The sequence below is a fragment of the Hemicordylus capensis genome, chromosome 1 (genome assembly GCF_027244095.1).
Source record: "Hemicordylus capensis ecotype Gifberg chromosome 1, rHemCap1.1.pri, whole genome shotgun sequence".
In the NCBI taxonomy this organism is placed as follows: domain Eukaryota; kingdom Metazoa; phylum Chordata; class Lepidosauria; order Squamata; family Cordylidae; genus Hemicordylus; species Hemicordylus capensis.
In genome coordinates this window covers 103443544-103458867 of record NC_069657.1, presented here as the reverse complement: position 1 = coordinate 103458867, position 15324 = coordinate 103443544, and the positions used below count along the sequence as shown (strand labels likewise).

Sequence of the window (15324 nt, the reverse complement as noted above, 5' to 3'; positions counted from 1 at the left end):
AAAATTAATATTAGTACCTTGCTTATTTCAAATCCAAACACCTCTTCAAAGTAGGCAGGTTGACTAATAAGCAGCAGATAAAAAGTCCAACTTCTACAGAAGTTTGCAACAATAATTGCATAGACAGGCATAGAAGTAAAAAATTTCCTCCATGGAGTTTTGAATTTCTGAAACAAAGAAGGCAGTGTTTAATTTTTGTACACTTTTGATTAGTTATTATGCATGCCATATCAGGTTTGGGCCGCATTCGGACATAGCAGGAACTGGCTTAGAACTGCAGTTTGTAATTAAAATTCTAAACTGGGGATTGCATTTTAGACAACCCTCCATCCCCAGTTTGGGAAACTCCAAAGGCAGGTTAGAGTTCCCCTCCCTCTTTCTGGTCCTCCAAACTTGATTCTGCCCACTCGTATAGCCATGATGTTACCAGGCTGTGGGCATGGCTTCACAGCTCCAGGAAATCACTCACAATTGGCCAGGATCTTTGAGGGGGTGTGATTACTGGCTGTGATTAAAGACTTCAAGCAGTGCTCCCCTGGTAGAGCTGCTGGCCCTTTAATTATAAGAGCAGCAGGGCCTGGTGTGCCAGCTGACAGACAGCAGAAGGAGGAAAGTGTGCACAGAGGGGCATGGCATTCGGTTAGGGAACACACCATGGAGTGCTGGGTAAGCCCTGGAGGGTAACTGCTGTTGGTGCTGCTCTGAGCTGGCCTCTCACTGGTCACAGCTGCTGCTTAAACCTGTAACCACCGTTATAACAGCAGACTAATAATAACTGTGTTGACTAATAACAACACAACAGCCCTTTCTAATAGAGGCTTAGAGTGGTGGAAGTGAGGAGTAATCCCAGGTCCAAATTCCTGTTTGAGAAGTAAACTGGACCCTGTGGTTTGGTTGCAAAGCCGCGGTTGCATGCATTCAGACATCAAACAAAACCAGAGTTACAGTTAGCCAGCGACCTGTAACTCTGGTTTAATGTGATGTCTGAATGCAGCCTTTGAGTCAGCTAACAGTAATAACCATGTTTGACCTAGCATATTTTGTGTTCTATATGTAAAAACTAGCAGAAGATTCATGTATTTGAAAGATCAGATATTAGTGTCAGGAACACAGAGTCATGCATGAATGATTATGACACATTTTTTAAGCCACTCCATTCATTTTTATTTCATTTGTACCACTTGTGATCATAAAATCACACTCAACATTTATAAGAACTAGGCTGCATGTCCCCCCACTCCATTGCCATTAATGCACTGGGCTTTCTATTGTTCATTGTGATGCTTGCCAATCACAATGAACACCTTTTTATTTTATTTTTTAATTTCAGGTGAAAATGGACTAGTGTGTTGGATAGCCCCAAATCTGCTTCTGTGTATGGTGGGACCAGCATTCATTTTCAATACAATCCATGGCCATACTATAATTTGATTTTCTTTGGATGTCCGAATGAAAACATATACCACAGGAAAGTCCTTACTTCCATTGCTCCCAAAAGATTGGCACTCTCTCCAATACTTTCTTCTATGTATCTGCGCTCTTCATCTGTAATGGTAGGGTGCTTTGCAGGGCTCTCATATGAGACCAAAAGCCAAAACATGTACCAGACCATGCCAAAGCTTCCTATTGAACATATAAAGGGAAGAAGGAGGTATACACAAATTCTCTGAATTATATCATACAGGAAGCAAAAATATTCTTGCTTGTTATTTGGAAGTTTATGTTGCTTTTCTTATACATCTGATGTAGCCATGAATGTTTGTAAGATTGAGTCCATAATCAAGTTATATTTTCTTTAAAATAAGGTGTGCTGTTAAGTCAGTGTCAACTCCTGCCGAACACAGAGCCCTGTGGTTGTCTTTTGTAGAATACAGGAGGGGTTTACCATTGCCATCTCCTGTACAGTATGAGATGATGCCTTTCAGCATCCTCCTGGAGAGGAGAGCTGGTCTTGTGGTAGCAAGCATGACTTGTCCCCATAGCTAAGCAGGGTCTGCCCTGGTTGCATATGAAGGGGAGACTAGAAGTGTGAGCACTGTAAGGTATTCCCCTCAGGGGATGCAGCTGCCCTGGGAAGAGCAGAAGGTTTCAAGTTCCTTCCCTGGCTTCTCCAAGAAAGGGCTGAGAGAGATTCCTGCCTACAACCTTGGAGAAGCTGCTGCCAGTCTGTGAAGACAATACTGAGCTAGATAGACCAATGGTCTGACTCAGTATATGGCAGTTTCCTATGTTACTATATTGCTGCTGCCCAATATAGGTGTTCCCATAGTCTTGGAAACATACCAGCGGGGATTTGGACCGGCAACCTCTGGCTTGCTAGTCATTTGCCTGTTGCTTTTCTTTACTCAGATATTTTTTCGCTCCCATGTGGTAATACAAGGAGTACTACTACTACTACTACTACTACTACTACTACTAATAATAATAATAATAATAAACAAACCAACTTTGTTAGCCGCCCTATAACACATTGAAGCTGATCAGGGGAAATCTGGCTAAGGGAGCCTAGCCCGATTTCCCCTGGTCGTTCATCTGCTGCCACGGGAGTTGCGTGGCTCCCAGCAGCAAAATGGCAAAACCACCCCTCCCCTTAAACAAGGGCTCCGCTAACCCTGTCTGGTGGACCGTGTGCTGCCGCGGCATGGCTCCACACTGCAGCAACACATGAGGAGTGCTCCCGGGCTTGGGGGTCTCTCCAGGATGCCCCATGCACTGGCACGGGGCATCCTGGGTCTTCCGGGGGCCACACGGTCCCCAATCCCTGCCTTCCCTGCCGGCTCCATGACAGAGCTGGGAATCGTGTGGGCGGCCAATCCGGCTGCCCAGAGAGGAGGCAATGATTGTCTGCAGGGAGGGCTTCCTCCCCGCAGATGGCGGGAGCCTCCTGCAGTGATCGTGAGGATCGCTTCATTGTTTTCTGGGCAGCTGACAACACAACAGTAAAACATGAAATAAAAACACATAACACATTAAATCATAATAGACCCCCCAAAATAGGGGGGGGCATAGTGGGACAAACAAACATGCAGGCCTTGGAACATGCAGTCAGCAGTCAGTCAGCAGTCAGCAGGGCTGTGATCCCACTGAGGATCCCCTCAATGGGGAACCAGAGGAGCCCTCTGATGAGGAACCCCTAGGCAGCCTCTCCATAGTCTAAGCCAGAGGTCCCTTTGGAACACAGTTCCATCCCTAGCTACTACCCCACCTGGTAGTGATGTGAAGGTCTGAGGCCCAGCCCCTGTGGGGAATTCATCCCCACCATCTCCAGGCCCCTAGGAGAGGTGCTGTTGCCAGACCGAGCCTGTCAGCTCTCGCCAAACAAGGCTCCTTGTGAGGGGCTGCTCAAGAGGAGGAGCAAAGCCACATCCAGCTTCATTGGATGAGACTCAATAGGACCAGGAGGTGACTGGAGATCTACTGGCTCCTCTCTGCAGCTCCAGCTTCCGGTTGCTGGTACAACCACTCCAATAGCTGTGCTTCCAGTTGCTGCCTTAACCTTCATAGACACCTTAAACTTTGCAGACCTGAATCCAGCTTCCCTGGGTATCCTCAGCCCAGCCTGCTGCACCAGCCTTTCCTCAGCCAGCATTGCTGCCTCACCCTCTGGTGGTCTAGAGCAAGATTTCACAATGTTGGGTCCCCAGATGTTACTGGACTTCAGCTCCCATAATCCCCAGCCCCAGTGGCCTTTGGTTGGGGATTATGGGAGCTGAAGTCCATTAACAGCTGGGGACCCAATGTTGAGAATCCCTGTTCTAGTGTGTGAGTTAACACTAGCTCCACTGCCCATCCTGGTGGAAACACAACATTTAGCTGGGATCAAACTAATTATATGAACTGGAGCCTCATAGAGGGGTGGACATCAGTGGCTGCAATCTGCATGATCACAGTTGGGGAAAGGGCTGTGAAACTGGCACTGATCAAGAAAGTTATGATCAAGAAAGTTAGTCTGAAGAGTGGCCACCTAAGATACAGAACTCTGTGACCTCCCAAAAGCCCCATATGTGGCTGCAGCAATCCCTGGTCAGAGCACCAGGAAGTGACTGTGTGGGAGGGAGAATTGTAGTATGTAGTAATTGTAGCCAATTGTAGTGGCTCCGCATGGAGCCACTGTAAATCAGATCTAAGACTGCCAATGTTGATTGGGTGTGGTGTGCATCATACATACGATTCCCCCTTGCACACTAGCACTCCCCATTCCTCTGTCTGGGATTTCCACCACCACATGTGCGGTTTTCAGGAGCACACATGGCTCTGAATCTTAGCTGGCCACCCCTGGGATTAACTTCCTCAATCATAAGAACATGGCTAGTATGTCCATCCCATGCCCTCCAAAGAGGAGTTGGGTCATACTAACAGCTGGATTATGAGCTTGCTAATGACTCCATGTGCACCAGGAGTCAAAATCAACTTGACGGCACACTTTACCTTTACTCCCACTATTGGTCCAAAATTGTCTGAATTAGGTCACTGTGACCTGAGTAGAAATGTAGGCACTGAACTGCACTTTGTTGCCTTAATGCTACCAAACTATAAACTAAGTTTTTCATTGCTGAAACCTTAAAAAGCTTCACTGTACTAAAAATATTCATCAATACAGAACTGTGGCACTCTGTCTGACAGTGTCACACCCTTTTGTGCTAATCTGAAGGTACCACATCTCTCTTCATAGCTAGGTAGAAACAGGTGCTCTAAACATCTCATCTCAGTGACAACTCTGAGGCAACATGACGCAGTTTTAGTCTGTGTCATTCGGTAGGTGGCATGCAAAAGTAGTTAATTAATGCAGTGTGACTATCCCAAATATTTTTTCTATTAATAATTACGATGTACTTAAAGATCATCATTTTCAACTGCAGCTTTTAAAATAATTGAAAACATAACCATGTTTAGAAGCATATTTATAGCTGTGACCAAAAGGTTGTCTGTCTTTATACTTTTAAGCATAATGAGGTTGTTCTGGTGTGCAGCCCAAACTGGGCTAGGGAGGCCCAACCCAGTTTAGGCTGTATGAGAATCACTGGGATTGGACCTAACCCCATTGAGGAACCAGCCACCTAAACGAGGTTAAGTGAGCAATCGCTCCCATAGCCCCATTTTTAAAAATTGTGTACAGCATCAACTGCTTTCAGCCAATGCTGCAAGACTGATGGGCACCCACCCATCGCTGGGGGTACCCCCACAAAGCACCATGCACTTCTGTGGTGCATTGTGGGAGTTCTAGGAGCTGGGATGACACATCCCGACCCACGCACCTCCATGATGCCGGGGGAAACAGAGGACCATCTGGCCACATGGGATCACACACCCTGATCTTTCCAGCCCCGGCAGCTGGATCGTCTGCAGGGAAGGTGAGCCTCTGCTGCCTTCCCCACCACCCACTGCCAAACCCTCCTCACTGATTGTGAGAAAGGGCTCAATCTTTTGCCTTTCTAAAGATTATTTCAACTCCTAACATCTTAACTTGAAAACTATACAAAGCAGATTTTGCTCAGATTAGGAAAAGACATGCTTGAGTGGAATACCTGGATTTCTGAAATGATTTCAATCTATAAATCCATGACTTTAAGGAAAAATGCTGACGTATCAAGCTTAATAATAGTAGTTGCTAAAAATCCATTCTCGCTTAACTACAAAACCACTGCCTGAGATCTATAACAGCTATGATATTTAAAAGTCATTTATGAGCAAGTACAAAAATGACAAACACATTCAAAGCTCTCAGTGAAAATGTCTTGGCAGTAGCTTCTACATCCCAAAAGCAAACCATTATTCACTTTCAAATACATTTGTTTCTTTGGGAGCTGATGCAACAAAAACTTTAAAGAAATCTTTAGTTGTATGCATGGCTCTCTTACTTGTACATAAATGTTTATTTTGGGATTTGGCAACTGCCACCCACAGCACTAAATCCAAACCTTTATCGTTTGCTCCCCAGATGTTTCCACTACCCATCAGTTTTCCTTTCCTCAAGGGACAGTAGAGGGGTGAGACATGACCAGAAGGGGTGTTTATGAAATTTGAGTCTATTCCAGAACAAAGCCTTTGTGTACTTCACAGAAGACTCCAGAATGCATTCACACTTTTATGGAGCAGACATTTGGGCCAGAGGAGGTGCACAATTCTCACACATTGCTTTCAGCCTAGCTGGTGCTATTGTCATGTGCAAAGCTGAGCTGTGCTGAAGAACTTCTGTGCCATTTTAGAGAAGTCAAAGCACACTCCTGTGTTGTGTAAAGAAACAGCATAAACCAAGTCAAAAACACTCCAAGTCACATTCTAATTTTGTGCAGCAAGCCACACAGCAAGCAGTGCACCAAGTGTCTTTATGAACCAGCTTGGCACACAAAGGCTGCATTTGCACATAATACAAAACTGAAGGTGAAGGGGCCACCGGTTTCAATTTTTGAACATCCGAATGTGGGCAACTGCAGTTAAGAAGAAAAATGGGCCTGTGATTTTCCTCCTTGTACAATGATTTGTACCTTTGATTTGTAGTAAGGTCTATCGCCTGGAGTTCCGGTTCCATGGTGCCAGTGTCATGGTCAAATGCTGGCACTACATTCTGGTTGCTTTACAACCGGAGTTCAGGGAGGAAGCTCCCTCTCACTCTGACTGCTATTGGCTGCCGGGGCTGTCCTTAAGTAAAGAAGGAAGCCCAGGCAGCCAGTTCCCCCTCCTCTCTGAAGTCAGTGAGACTACAGTGAATGAGACTGCAGAGAGGGAGATATCCTGAATGTCTAAATTCAGACAGGAGAGCAAAGGAAGGGGGAGCGGACCCATGGTTCTGCATTACGTCTGAAGGTGGCCAACGTGAGAATGTGCTACAGAGTGATCTGTGATGTAATAAAGTATTCTGGGATGTCCCCCAACTTCACAGCTCCTCCTACTCCAATCAACTTCACATGTGCTACCAACTCTTGTCTGCCTCTACATTCTGTTTAGGTGGAAAAAGATGCCTGGTGTTGCCTCATAGTGGTGGAAAGGGAATGATGGGGATGCATTTGGCTCTTCACCTCCTGTCACCCACATGAATGGCCTGTGCCTGGAATTAGTTATAACAGGGGGGTTATTTCTTTTATAATTGTACTACATTGTCATAACTTCACATTCACTCAATGCTCTTTCAATAAAGGATTTCTAGACACAACTCATATTTGATTTATTTGTACCAGTTAATATTTCTAAGGAGCAATTCAATGCCCAGAGCTCAGTCTCAGTTTTTCTCTCACTGGGCTTCTGTGCCTGAGGGCAGGCCCTTTTAAAGGCCCGAGGGGTGAATGTGCATTTGAAGCCTGCCTGCCTGCCTTTTCATCTCAATTAAAATGCATTGTTTTGTCAGTGTTGATGTGGTCTCCTCCTTGTGTGAAGCCCTAAAAAAACCTGCTTGTAACAGTTGCACATCAGGCAGAAATGCACCTGAAGATTTCCTATCACTGCAACTGCATACTGCAAACACTTCACCTACTGAATTTCTGCTTGTAGACAGCTGTCAAAGGCAGCTGATTTCTGCCAGGAAAAAAGAGAGCAAAAACCCTTTCCACAGAAAACATATAAAAGGTATTGCAAAAAGAAAGAAAGAAAGAAAGAAGGAAAGAAAGAAAGAAAGAAAGAGAAAAAGAAAAAGAAAAGAAAGGAAAAACAAGAAGAAAAGAAAAAAGGCCTCTTCCACTTTCCGCAGAGACCTTTCTACACCACCCAGTGTAATTAAATTCACGTTAATAAATCTTTAAGTATCAATTCTACCTAAGGATCTAGTTCATTGACTTCAGTTCAGCTTTTCCTGTTTTACACTGAGGTAAGTGCAATGTGACTGAGTCACAGTCCTCATTTAGGCCTAATTTGGTAGTTTGTACAATTCTGCTGCCCTGGAAATTATCGTGCCTCTTCACTTGACCTACTTTCCCTCTGCTTAAAACCCATTTCCATTCCTATTCCTCCTTATACATTTTCTCCTCTTGCTTTCAATGTTTTGCATACAGTATAGGATTTAAATGATATTGTAGCAATATTCTGAATCATGTCCTGGGATTCCAAAGCAATCTGTTTTCTAGCAATACCCTTTCATATCCACAAAGAAAGTAGCCCTCTTACCCCAATATTCAGGACTGTTTTATTGTCACAGGAGAGTAATATTTGTATAATGAGGCCTTTCAAAGTGTTCCAGTTACGTCAAATCAGTTACAGCTCCATAGAAATAAATGGTCCTTTGTGTATGAGTGATTTGCAAGAATTCTTCTTCATTTAGTTGTTCCATTCGTTTTCATTATTCAAAGTTCCATTGATTTAGTTATTCATTTTTAAATCACTTTTGTGTTTGATATTGTTTAATTTGCTTTTGTTATTCCCATTGTATTTTGTTTCCTACTGTCTTTGATCAGTAGTTGTTCATCTGCTGCCTGTAACTTTGACATGTTATATCCAAAAGGCATGAAATATTTAGATACACTATCACTCCAAGGCATCAGACCTTGAAAATTTGAGGTACATAGGGAAAAGGATTTCCATTTTATAAGCAACTAAAATAAAGCCCACAGGCACACCTACAGATCAGACTATTAACTAATTCTTCTCTACTGTGTGTCTTTGTGTGTGTGTGTGTGTGTGTAACATAACTAAAACCAGTGGGTTGAAAGAAAAAGTAGAAAGATACAATTTGAATGGATTAAAAATGCTTAAAGGAAGTGATTGATTGTAAGTGATTAATTACGAACAGATTTGGCACAAAGACAAATAACAGAGATTGATAAGAGGAACCTCAAAACTCTCAGTGATCATGCATGTGACCTCCTGGCTGTTGCCACCCAGTGATTGCAACAGCTTGTATATTTTTTCACCCTTCCCCACCCCCAAATTAAAAAAAAAAGTAAAAAATAAACACATGGGCTGATTGCCACAGCCTGTGAATTATTTTGTTTTTACTTTAATTTTCCTAAGGACGGATGGGCAATGCTTAGGGGAACCCTCAAACAATCAGAAGAGATGATAGCTTGACTGTCACCTTTTCTGGCCAATCATGGGAGAGAGGAGGCTACAGCAGCAGGGAGAAAGAGCTGAAGCAAGCTCCCTTCTCTTCAAAGAAAATGGTGCTTTCTCTTTCTTCTGATCAAGCTGGAAGTTTTCCTTCTTAACAAGTGCATTCGTCTACTCCCCTCTTGCCCTTCCTTACTGACTGACTGTTCCTGCCAAGTGGGGTTCTCTTTTTTTCCTTTTCTGGTCTTTTTTGCACACACACCCCAATCTAGTTACCTTTCCCCTACTGTTGCCTTGTGGTATTCTCCCCCTCCCCCCACCCCTTATATCTGCCCCTGCCGTTACCACCTTTTGCTTTTCTTGCCCAGTGGGTTTTTCTTTTTTTATTCTTTCATTCCCCCCACTGCCAAGCCACTCCTTTCCCCTTATTTTGCCCACTGGAGTTCCTTTCTTCCTTCCATTCCCCTCACCTCACTCCATCCCTCATCTCTTGCCTTGCTGGCATTATCCATAGCAGTTGTGCAGGCCAGCCTGCTATGCAAAGGAGTTTGCCTGGGTGCTGAATGGGATGCTTTATGTTTTTAGAAAGTGGGGGGAAAGGCCCCAGTTAATAACTGGGATGTACTAAACCATACATAAAAAAATTAAGGATAGCATTAAAAAACCAGGAACTATTGTATAACAAAGAAAATGACTAGTATCTCTTCTCTCCTACCCTCTCCCGCCCTCCGCCCCGCTGCAGTGAACAGTAGCCGCCATTGCCTCCACAGATGTCCGGATGCCCTCCTAGCACATCCTTTTATCGTGTGTGGGGGGGGGGCTGTTAATCCTAATAGCCCCTAAACATGCATTCCAAGTACTTGTTTGACACATCCCAAGTACTTTGAACAGGCCTTTAGTCTACTTTAAAGAACACCATTCCCCATATGAGCCCCATCTCTTACAACCTTTAAGATCAGCAATGGAATACCTTCAAGCTGTGAGGGTTAGGATGAAGACCTATTCTGTAGTACATCCAGTTCTGATCAACTCCATCACCAAGGAAATATGGCTTTGCAACATACACGAGAACCACGTAATCCACGGGGGTTCCGTTCCACACCGGTGTGTGTGTGTGTGTGGAGTGGATAGTGAAATCACAGATAATGGTGCATTGGTGGAATGGGAATTGTGGGGTTAGGTTCCTGGGGCAGTAGGACAAAAGGGCAAAAATGGGACAAAAGGGCAAAAACAGGGCAAATGGGCTGATGAAATGGGATGAAAAACTGACTGAAAGGGGGGATGGGGGGAGTGCCCTACAGTGCTCTATGTGTCCCCAGCTGTTCAGCAATGCCCCCCAAAGTAAAAAACCACACGTGTGTGTTTTTGTGGAAAATTACATTTTCTTCTTCTTTTTACAAATTGAGCCGCAAAATGGCTCCTGTACTCAAAATGGAGGGTGGAAATAACCTCAGAGGGCATTTCCGTCCATCCCCAACCCACCAATACATGAGTCCTAACCCTTTAATTGCCCAGTTATTTCGCATATACAAAGGTTGGGTTGCAATTAGCCAACCGTGGATATGCAAAACTGCAGGTGTCGGGTCTGCAATTAATGAGGTTCTCTTGTAATAAGATATTCCAGAAGCCACTGAGAGAAGCTTCTTTTTGGAGAGAGAGTTCATTCTTACTTATAATTACAATTTATAATTCATTTATGTTGCCTTTTTACCACCAAATTTTGAGCCACATAATGTACATTGTTTTGACTGAGATTGAATGAAAGTAATATATAACCATTTTAGATCATTAGCTACATACATAAGCTACATACATAGTCCTTACAGCAACACTGTAAGGTAGGCCATGTTCGGGATTAGGGAAACTACACCGAGAGGCTGTTTTCATGAGCAGCCAAGACTGGGCTAAGACTGGGCTTGGCTGCCCGTGAGAACTGGCAGGAGCAGCATGGCTCCCGGTGGTGCTGCAGTGGCAAATCTGCCTAAGGAGCCTGCCAGTTAGCCAAGGTTAAGGGCGTGAACACCCCCTTAACTTTAGCTAACTGCTTGTGTCTGACTGCCAGCTGCTCCTAGCCAGCACTGGCCCAGGAGCGGGCTCTCAATTGTTGCCAGGGGGCATCACCACAATGTGTGGGGTTTCTGGGGTGCTGGGATGATGCATTCTGACACCATACCTCTGTGCTGCCTAGGGCAGCAGAAGACCATCTGGGAGCACTATCTGTGCACCCTAACCCACCCAGACCTGGCAGCTGGATCCCCTGCAGGGAAGGCGAGCTCCTGTTGCCTTCCCCGCCGCCTGCCCTCATGCAATCATGAGAAAGAGCTCTGTAGCTTAGAGATAAAGGCTTTCCGAAGGCCACTCAGGGAGCTCATGATGTAACTGAGATTTAAACTAGACCTCTTCAACTCACAGTTAATTAATGACTATGCTGCATTAGTCAGTGATTAGGGGATACCCAGCCTGTCCTATGATGCGATCCATGGGATAGAATTTTTAATGAATCCATTATGATGATGTAATCATTATTCTCTGTAGACAGATACTATGGCCTATAACTTAGGTGGCCTTAGTGATCAATCCAACACTGACTATATCAGTGTTCTTCATTGCAAGGCCTGGGAGCCAGTGAAACAATCAACCGTAAGAAAGGCTCTTTGATCAATTGTTGATTAGGCCTTTGCAAAGCTTTGGCCAAAGCCAAATATACCATATTGCCCCACTGGGCACCGTGTAGAAGTGACTGTTTCCACCGTGCAGTGGTGTGCTTTTTCTAGGACTGTAGAGGGGAATGCCTTAAGTGAAACAGAGCCTTGTCAACCCCAATGACAACTGGGAAAGTGTGCATAGAGCACTGGGAAATGTACTCCTTCCTAGCACTTTCCCTTTATGACTGAGACTCAACAGGGCTCCATTTCTCTTAAAGGTTCCTACCCCATCCCTGGAGCTAGAAAAAGCACAACACTACACAAAGGTCAGTACAATGGAAAATCGCCCTGACAATGATGGTGTTGATGGGTGTGTGAGTTTATTGTTTTTGTTGAAGTGACTCTTGCTTGAAAAATAGGGAAGATCATGATTTGTATAAATATTAAATATTTGTATATTTAATTTGTATTTCACACTTCTTCTATTTGGGGCTGCATGCATGGTTCCTCCAGTCATCTTCATTTATCCACACAACAACGCTCTGAGCAGGGGCATAGCTAAGGGAGAGGGGACCCATGTTTGCCCCTATCTCTGGTGGCCCCTTGGAGTGAGGGAGATAATGGAGTATGGGAGGGGTGGAGCTGGGGGTTCTCAGGAGCTGGGGGGGCTGGGTTCTTTGAACCCATCTGCTCAACTATAGCTACACCCCTGCCTCTGAGTTAGGTAAGGCTGCAAAATAGTGAATGACCCAAGGCCAAAGAGTAAGCTTCATGGCTGATTTGAGACTAGGTCTTCCCAGTCTAATATTTTATACATGTTATACACGGACTGACATATCAACTGACAAAACATTAGTGCTTGTGTGATGGTGGTGGGGAAATGCTCTGTGCCACTTGAGCAGCTCTCAGGGACATAAGAACGTAGGAAGCTGCCATATACTGAGTCAGACCATAGGTCCATCTCGCTCAGTATTGTCTTCACAGACTGGCAGCAGCTTCTCCAAGGTTGCAGGCAGGAATCTCTCTCAGCCCTATCCTGGAGATGCCAGGGAGGGAACTTGGAACCTAGATGCTCTTCCCAGAGCAGCTCCATCCCCTGAGGGGAATATCTTTCAGTCCTCACACTTCTAGTCTCCCTTTCATATGCAACCAGGGCAGACCCTGCATAGCTAAGGGGACAAGTCATGCTTGCTACCACAAGACCAGCTCTACTCCATATTTTGGGTGACACAGAGCACTTCTGGGGTAGGGTGGAGATTGTTTAATTAAATTCCACCTCTCCACTGCATGGGTAGTGGAACTGATTTAGCTGAACTCTTCAGCAGCACCCATTCTTCTCCCAAAACACCAGCGCTTCATTGGTCTGGATGTCAGTCACTGGCTCTTATGCTGGTTGTTTGTTTGTTTTTAATCTTTTCATTCAAATCTTTCCTAATCTATCAATAAAATATATATAGCAAATAATAGATGAGCTTTACATTACTTATTACAACTATTCAGGCTTTGACAATAAAACTGTGATGCAAGGTGAATAGAGAATATCATACCATACACATAGAACACAGAAGACCATCCAGTGTATTGCACTAAAATCCCAGCCAATGGCATTGCAATAACAGCGCCTGCATAAGAACCTGGGAAAGAAGATAGCAATTAATAAAACAGAAATGCTTACTGGTAAAAGGGATGGAAAAGCCCTTTTCTGCTAGATATGCAGTATGTGTACAAGTACAAAAATGCCTCTGGTTTTTCAGGTTTCTGGAGAGAAGTCCTGCAGTGATGCTGCACATGCTAAAGGGGAGGAACTATTTTCATTTTTCTCTTCTTTTCTCCGGAACCTCCTGTGACCCCTGAAAATATGCCTCTGAGGGCTGCCCAGCCACCAGTGATATATTTTCAAGAGTCACAGGTGGCTACAGATGGAAGGGATGATTTTTTAAAAAGTCTCCTCTCCTCTGTAGCATATGCTGTGCATTTGCTGTACCAGCATTTTACTAGTCTGGATGTTAGCTGTTGATGTTTTCTGGACAGAACTGTTTTTAATTGGCTGAGTTTACCATATGGTTAGGTCACATACTTCATCTAATATCTTCATCTAACAGTTCAGGTGAAAACTCTTAAAATAAAGCAATAGATAACTCACACTAGTATCTAGGGCTCTTCATTTCAGTTCATTTGATTTCTCAGCCTGGAAAGCATGGTTATGTAGTGAAATGGCCAGATCCTTCATTTAACTCAAATTAGAGCTGCACAACTTTGGCCTTCCTGCAGACGTTACACTACAATTCCTGCAGTCCCTACGTGCCATGGTAGCTGGGGATGATCCAGAAACAATTGAAGGCCAAAGGTTATACAGCCCTGGTTTAAATGCTTTCAAAATATCATGGGTCAATTGCAAAACTGGTATATGGACACTGGGGAAATTCATTATTATATGTGTAAACACATTATTCATCACCTGAGTTTTTAGTTCAGGTTGGCAAATAAATCCAGATGTATTTATTTGAATCTGACCTCCAGCAACCAAAGATAAGTTCTCAGTTTCTATTTCCCTCCCCACAGATTCAGAAGTGTGAGATTGCTATCCATACTCTTTTCTGTAAAAGCAGTAAAATCCCACTGCAGTCAATGTATGTGAATATTGTTGTTGAACTGAGAAAACACTCAGTTTACTTTAGAGAATGCTACATAATTCAGTCAAATGAAAAGGACAAAACTATTAAATGTTACGTACCACAGAAAGACGTAGTTGCTAATCTACTTCTTTCTAAAGGAGGTGCCCATTTGCTCCATATTCCATGGCAAGCTGGATAGGTTACACCCTATGGAATAAATTGCATGTTTTATACCTGTTTACAACTAATCTAAAAAGAGTAATCAGTTGCACAACACTACACCAAGTGCACGGAATTAGAGATTATTAAAATATAGCATCAAATGGAAGAGAGGAGATGGCAAATTTGTAACCAAGGATATAAGTTGAAATGCATTAGTCAGTTTTAGTGAATGTTCTATATTAGGGAAGAGGGTTCAGATGATGAAAGAAAAGCTGAAACTCTGGTTCCCTTAATTGGGCAGCAAGCCCGACTTCCGGTGTGGGGAGGTGGAGTGGTGGGCATGATAAGCCAACATTGGTCATGTTGTCTGAAGCTGTCATTGTCAGATTCTGAAAAATCCTGACCCTGGACAGATCCTGACCCTGGAGGCCAGTAGCTCCAAGAATGAAGGACATGATGCACCACTTGATGAAGCCGCTCCAGGTCCAACATTGCCAGAACCACCTGAACCTACCTACTATCCTCATAGAGGTTCGGTCACCACCTGAATCCACCACTCCAGCAGAGGGCCTTCCAATGCCTGAATCTGCCGCATTGCCATCTGAGCTCACTATTCCTGCAAAGGTTCTGCCACCTACAGAAACGGGTGCCCCTATAGAAATATCTGAGGAGACACTGGATCCAGCAGCCCACAGGGCATAGCCAGCTACTACTATTGAACCCCCTGCCTCACCTCCAAGTCCCCAGGAGAAGAGACGATGGCATGCCCACACAGAGAGCCAGCAGCAGAGAAGTCATGGCTAGCTTCTCAGGGCTTGCCCCTCGATGAGTCTCCTTAGGAGGAGGGGGAAGCCTGAACCAGGATATCCTCTAGAGCAAGGCATTTCAGGCAGGGCAGGAAAGGGTGTGGCTCCTCCAAACTATAAAGA

At 44.3% G+C, this 15324-nt stretch overlaps 1 protein-coding gene across 1 annotated transcript in view; it reads right to left on the bottom strand.

The window, feature by feature from the left end:
- The window catches only part of SLC17A6 (solute carrier family 17 member 6), an 86475-nt gene that overhangs the window by 20618 nt on the left and 50533 nt on the right, over nucleotides 1–15324 (bottom strand). Inside the window, exons 5-8 of the mRNA XM_053281374.1 lie at nucleotides 14353–14440; nucleotides 13166–13252; nucleotides 1481–1623; nucleotides 18–167 (exon numbers count right to left, since the gene is read on the bottom strand). Coding sequence (XP_053137349.1) covers nucleotides 18–167; nucleotides 1481–1623; nucleotides 13166–13252; nucleotides 14353–14440 — 468 coding nt within the window. The remainder of the gene's footprint in view (nucleotides 1–17; nucleotides 168–1480; nucleotides 1624–13165; nucleotides 13253–14352; nucleotides 14441–15324) is intronic.